At 45.8% G+C, this 6,089-nt stretch overlaps 1 protein-coding gene across 1 annotated transcript; it reads right to left on the bottom strand.

Moving 5' to 3' along the window:
- Positions 1 to 4,784: 4,784 nt before the first annotated feature.
- Positions 4,785 to 5,724, bottom strand: LOC112873497. Its single transcript, XM_025936456.1, has one exon. It carries the CDS (start codon positions 5,578 to 5,580, stop codon positions 5,071 to 5,073), a length of 510 nt encoding a protein of 169 aa, XP_025792241.1. The 5' UTR covers positions 5,581 to 5,724; the 3' UTR covers positions 4,785 to 5,070.
- Positions 5,725 to 6,089: the final 365 nt, after the last annotated feature.

Raw genomic sequence — 6,089 nt, 5'->3', positions numbered from 1 at the left:
AAAATTTGACATGTCAAAATGCGGGTATAAAAAAAATTAGCATTTATTTGGTTGGAATCCAATTATTTGGTTGGAATCCAAAAGATAACTCACTTTCTAAAATTGCCAACATTTTGGTAAAAAGGATTGCCATGTCCATATTTTGGCATGCTCACAGTTTGCTAGCCAACCAATTAAACCTTATAATTACTGAATTAGTCCTCCCCTCTCTCACTTTCTCTTTTTAGATGGCATTGGCGATTTGGCATGGCCATCTTTTCTTCTTTCTTTATTATCTTGTGTGCTTGCTTGCTGGTGTGATGAGGCATGACTGCGTCTGTGTGTGTGCTTTAGGTGGGTAGAGTGCTTTGCTTTAGGAGCACTAAGCAATGCTGCCTTTGGCTTGCTGATCTACTTTCTCATCACCGGGGATAGAAAAAGGGGGCGATCATCGATTTGGAGGAATGTAGGTGCAGGGTGACGAACTGATGGTTAATTTTAAGCTTGCTCTATAACAAGCAGAGATGTCAACTGTACTACTGCACTGTCTATTTGCTAAAAATACCACACCACAAAAGTGCTAGGTGATAAAAAAAATCTTAACATTTCTTTCAAAAAAATAAAAATCTTAACATAGCAGCACACGGGCCTAGCTAGTTCTTATGAGCCGTTTCATCCTGTCTGGAGAGTGCGCTGCTCTACTAGTTCCCTGGCTTTTTACTGCACATCTTGACGAGATTTACAGCTAGAATCGCCATGGTAATAATTATGCATGACTATTGAATGTGTAATTAGTACGTGGCGCATATATATTTATTTGTTATACATAAGGGCGTGATTAGTTTCTGAGCTCAGCCAGGCTCGTCCGAGGGGCAGGCCGAGCGCATGCAGCACTCCCTTAATTGGTTCCATTTGTCTAGCCTGGCTGCTCAGCATCCTTAGGTCAGAGAGTACAGTTATCAAGATTGAGAACTAGATAATTATGTCAATTAAATTTTATGGTGATAAAACTTCTCTCACATCCTATAAAACTCATTATTCTTTCTCCTTCTCCTAATAGTAACCCAGCTATGTCAGCAAATTTGCTGATGTGGTATAATATTTAATGTCCATAATTTACGAAACCCACGTTAAGATTGATCTTATTTGATTAGCCGCGTGAAGGTGTTTGTGCACACCCTAAAGCTTGTTTGATTGCACTCCGCGCACACACTTGTACCACAAGTGCCAGGCTCAGAAACCCTCATTTTTCGGGAGCCAGGTTCGTCGACAGCTTTCGCAGCGGCCGGCCAGGTCTAACCATTGCTCCAGGCAACCAATCAAGGCAGACTTGCATCTAAAGTGCCTAGCCGGAGCAAATTCTGAAAATCAATCACACCCTAAGAGTCTGTTGACACTAAAATTTGGTAAGATTATTAGAGAATTCGGTCAAGGAAAGAAATCAATCAGCCAATGAAAATTTATCCAAAAAAGATCGAGTTAAATAAGGAATCGTAAAGACCACGGTATGATAATTTAAATTTATCTATTAATTAAGCGGAGTCAGATATTTTTCATTTTATCTTTAGAAAAGTTTGTATCGTGTCCAACAAGGACTAGTATCCATTTATGGGTATAAATATGTACACCAAGATTATTGTAATTTATCTCTTGGTCAATACAACACAACTTTCGGCGCATCGTCACCCTCTTTTCGAAGTTTTATCACCAACGGAACTTGGCACCTAATGTGGGGTTGCATCGCTTCGATCTCCGGCGAAGGGATAAGCCCTAAGTTCTGCCGGCCCTAGCAATTGTATCAGCTATATTGGTATTGTTCAAAGCTTCGATCTTTTGGATTGTTCCTATTCGGTTGGTATAGTCGCCTACCAGTTATTGATTCTTATCGTATCCTGTAAGGTTGCATCGTTCAATCTCTTGCTAGATCCGATAGAATCACAGTTATCTTAACCTTGGTTAAATCTATCGGCTTATATCTTTTGAATATGTTGCTTAGCTATTAATAATAGATTGATTTCTAGCTCTTATTAGCCGATAGTATTCCGTCTTGGCTTTCTTTAAAGCCTTTTATTGAACTTGTATCTTGTTATAAATAGATTCATCTGCTTATAGCATTTAATTTATCACTCTACTGCCAACGCTGTCTCGGTTAGGTCCGATCGGATTAGTGGTGACAGTAGATTAATTGTTATCGGCTTGTGGATTCTTTTTGTGACAAGATTAAATGTTCAGTAATTGCTCCGTCTTCATCGGACTAATGACATAGCTCGTTATGCTTCATAATAACTCAATCCTCATCGGACTACTAGATCATTGATTATTTAATCATCTAGATTTAATCAAGAGTTTAACCTATGTATGTTTTAATCATCAGATCAGTATTTATTCTATTGTACCATTATTGCCCGATTGGTTTCTATTGGACGTGGAACTAAAGCACCGTTTTATCAACATCGATCGACCAGTTGACCGATCAATAGTTGCACGATCAAACTGACTGGTACGCCTTGAATCTCAAGAAGCTAAGGATCTGCATTGAAACTAAGCAGATCTCTTAGGCCGGGCCGGTGTGTTGCGCGTGAGGAATCATCGTCGGCTCGATTTTGTTAATGCCGACGGAGTCTTATTGCAGTTCATCACATTACTAATGAGGACCTGAATGGAGTGGTATATATTCCTTTTCTGTCCAGGGCCAACACAAATTCGAGATCAAACAAGGACAAAATACGACCAAAAGTTCCGTGCGCCGCCACTGTGGGGCTATTTTTGCTCTTTGTCACGGCGTTTTGCTTTCAACTCTTCCGAGGCACTTTTAAAACTGGGGATGGTAATAATAATGCAAATGTGTGACTGTGCGATCACTCAATGAGCCATATTTTTTCTGTACTTGACGATGGAGTTACTCGATTGAGTGGATCATGGTGGAAAAAGGCAGCAGAAAGGAGCTCGATCTTTGTAAAGCCACTTACGCATACCAGACGAATGATTGATATCCTTCGTTCAGTCCAGCACAACATAGGCACACTGTTGCAGTGCATGTGTGTGTCAATCCTTAGCGCCCAAGTATTACGTGCGTGCCCAGTCATATCCGAGGCCAAGGTCGTCGTCGACCAACCTCCAGCTTTCCTTTCTAAATTTCTCTACGAGTCGTGAACAAAGTGCTAGATAGAAGATAGTAGTGCAGATGAGTGCAGAGTGCATGCAACTTTCCATCATGATATCAAACAGTTCCTAGATGATGAAACATGAGATTAGCCCTGCCCCTGGATTCTGGCCAAAAGCAAGCTAGCTACTCACTCGATCAGAGTTTGGTTGACGACACCGGCCCGTCAGTTTTTTTATAAAAAAAAACGGACGCACCACAGTCGTCCATTTCATCTGATGAAGTTGCACATTGTGTAGCCTGAAAAACAATGCAGATTGAAAATGTATTTGTTGATCTTATGGCTTCATCTTGAAAGGCGCACTTCCTACATCCGATTCACAAACTGAATCCGTGGCTTCTTCAGTCGACAGTCACCGTACCCCCATTGTCTTCTCTTCGCATGCAGAGCGACTGAAACGTGTATGCATAGTGGAGCAGCGTCAGACTAGAACGTCACGGATCAGCAGCAAGAAAGGCGAGCAAGCAGTCTCTGCGTCTTCGTACACACCACCTCGCTGCCTCTGCCCGGCTGCCCCCTTGCTTTGTGTCTGTGCTTTGCTTTAAGACTGGACAGATCACAGATCTGTATCCACGTGTGCATACAGCAAAACACTTTTAAAAGAAAAACAGGTCACCCGAAGAAGCGACGCAACCCCCACAGGCTGATGATGTGCGTGCGTTTGCTTTTGGAGCGGCCGGGCCGCGCAACTTCGCCACTTGTGCGCTGCTGCTGCCGCAACGAGCGAGAGGCTTTTCAGCTGGGCAGGGCGCCGGAGCATGGGGCTTCGCTGGTTCACTTTGCTTCCATGCGCAGCTTCTTGGAAAGTCTTGGCTGGTGATGGTAAAACCGTGAAAAGGGACTGCCTGGCCGTGCTTGGTAACTGATTGCTTTGTGGAATGAAAGGACTGTGATATTCTAAGAAGGGGTGAATCAGGTGTTCTAAAACTAAGGCTCCAAGTATACATAAAAACCTATTCCAAAATCTATCTACACCATCAGAGAACAGGAGGCTCAGCGAGATGCATGTAATGTTTTTATTATTAATTTCAAGATCCATGAGTCTGGTCTCTCAAATATTCTCGTAAGTCCAGCAATAATCTCCGTACGCGCTCACTGGGTATGGAATGAACGTGCACTTGTAGCATTTGGTACAAAAAAAATCGACTGATACATAGCAAAAAAACACTCGATATTTGAGAGAGAGATAGGGATGAATGCTGCAACGCTTCGGTTCCGGGGCCCCCGCACGTTTGCAACTATTGGGCTCCCATGCAGTTTGAAGCCCAAGAAGGAAGCGAATCCAGGGAGGGAACAACGTGGTGCCTATGGGCTATGCCCTTGCCCTTCTTCAGCCCAAACACGTCGGTAGTCAGCCAGTGGCCCATTCACGGCACCTTCCTGATCTTCTGAGAAGGCGAAGACAAGGCAAGAACAAGAACAAGAAGGCGACCTGCTTTCTCCTCAACATGATTTGCTTTGTTAGCATCATGAATTTTGTGTGTGGGTTATGTAAAGATCGAACCTTTTGTATTTCAACATTGTTTAGTAGCACGCAGGCCACAGGCGCACTGCTCATGGTGCAAGTTAATCCGGTCATTGAGCCACCGGGCGTTAAGATGGGGCCCAAAAAATGGTTTGCTCAAGCTCAACTGCACAGACTTTGCAATGAATTTCTTGGTTCTGGTTCCATATAGGAACAGAGTTCAAATTCGTCGGGGAAAAAACTATCAAACCGTTAACTTTTTGGGCCCGATAGAGGAAACGGGTATTGTAGCAGTGTGTAATTACTTAAACATTCATGCCATGGTCAGGAGAACAAACTTCTTCACTGTCTTCTTAGATTTCCACCTTTTCTCGTCTTTCTTCCACTAACTACTTACTCTACAGTTTTCTCCAGAAGTAGAGAAGAAGACTATTTACACACGCGTTGCCTTTTTAACTTCTGTCATTCCCACAAGGGGCTACACACCTGCTCCACGGAGCCCTCCACACAACAATGGTGCTGGTGATCAATGGCCTCGTACCCCACAACGCCACCCTCGTACCCGCTAGAGTACACACACCAATTACCCTCTGCCTCGTGCCCGATTAAGGACACCTCGGGCCAGCACCCGAACCACAACCCACCCTCATGGTGATCGAGCTCCAGCCGCAGCATGTCCTCAAGCATAGCACCATCCTCGCCCGACGCTCGGGCCACGCTCTCGCCATCGACCATCCCTGCCGCCACGTCGCCACCGCCGCCGATCTCCGCCTCGAGGGACCGGATGACGTGGCTCAGCCGGTCCACGTCACCGTCTAGCGCATCCGAGGGCGGCAAGTCCTCCATCAGCTCCATCAGGAGCGCCCCCTCGGCCTCGGACAGGTCCGTGGCCTGGCCGAGGCCGGCGTGGTAGCTCTCTCCCATGGCACGCCCACCATCCTCGCCCTGCAGGTTCCACATCTGAGCCGCCATGTGTGTGCAGCTTATTAGATGCAGGCCACCCAGGCAACAGACTGGAGCTAAGCAGTGCACACAATGGCAGTTGGTGCTTGGACTTGGAGCTTGGAAGGAGGAAAATGAAGCTGAGTCTGAGTGCCTTGGCGGCCAAAGGTCTGGGGTTGTGTGTGCTTATAAAGGGTCCTGGGAGAGGGTCTTTTTTGAAGTGTAAAGTTAATAACAAACCACCAGGCACCGCCAGGTTCCGTCCAATGTGCAGCAAAGCAAGCCAGCAACTTGATTGGGTGATTAGGATACTAATCAATCGCCTAACAGCCTGTGATTGCTGTTGGCCAGGGGTGATGGGTGGCCAAGTGGATCGGAGGCGGCCGTACCTGAATTCCAGGCAAGCATGCAGAACCGGTGGCCGGCCGAGCCGGTAGGGTAGGTTTTCCGAGGGAGAAAGCGATGGTGACGGGAGGAAGGGGCCAGCGGCGGACAAGATCCGGCAGGCCCGCCATTATTGATATCTCGTGCTCGCGTCG

This window comes from Panicum hallii, chromosome 1, assembly GCF_002211085.1.
Source record: "Panicum hallii strain FIL2 chromosome 1, PHallii_v3.1, whole genome shotgun sequence".
Lineage (NCBI taxonomy): Eukaryota > Viridiplantae > Streptophyta > Magnoliopsida > Poales > Poaceae > Panicum > Panicum hallii.
The sequence above is the reverse complement of the archived record's forward strand: the minus strand, read 5'-3'. Positions and strand labels throughout refer to the sequence as shown.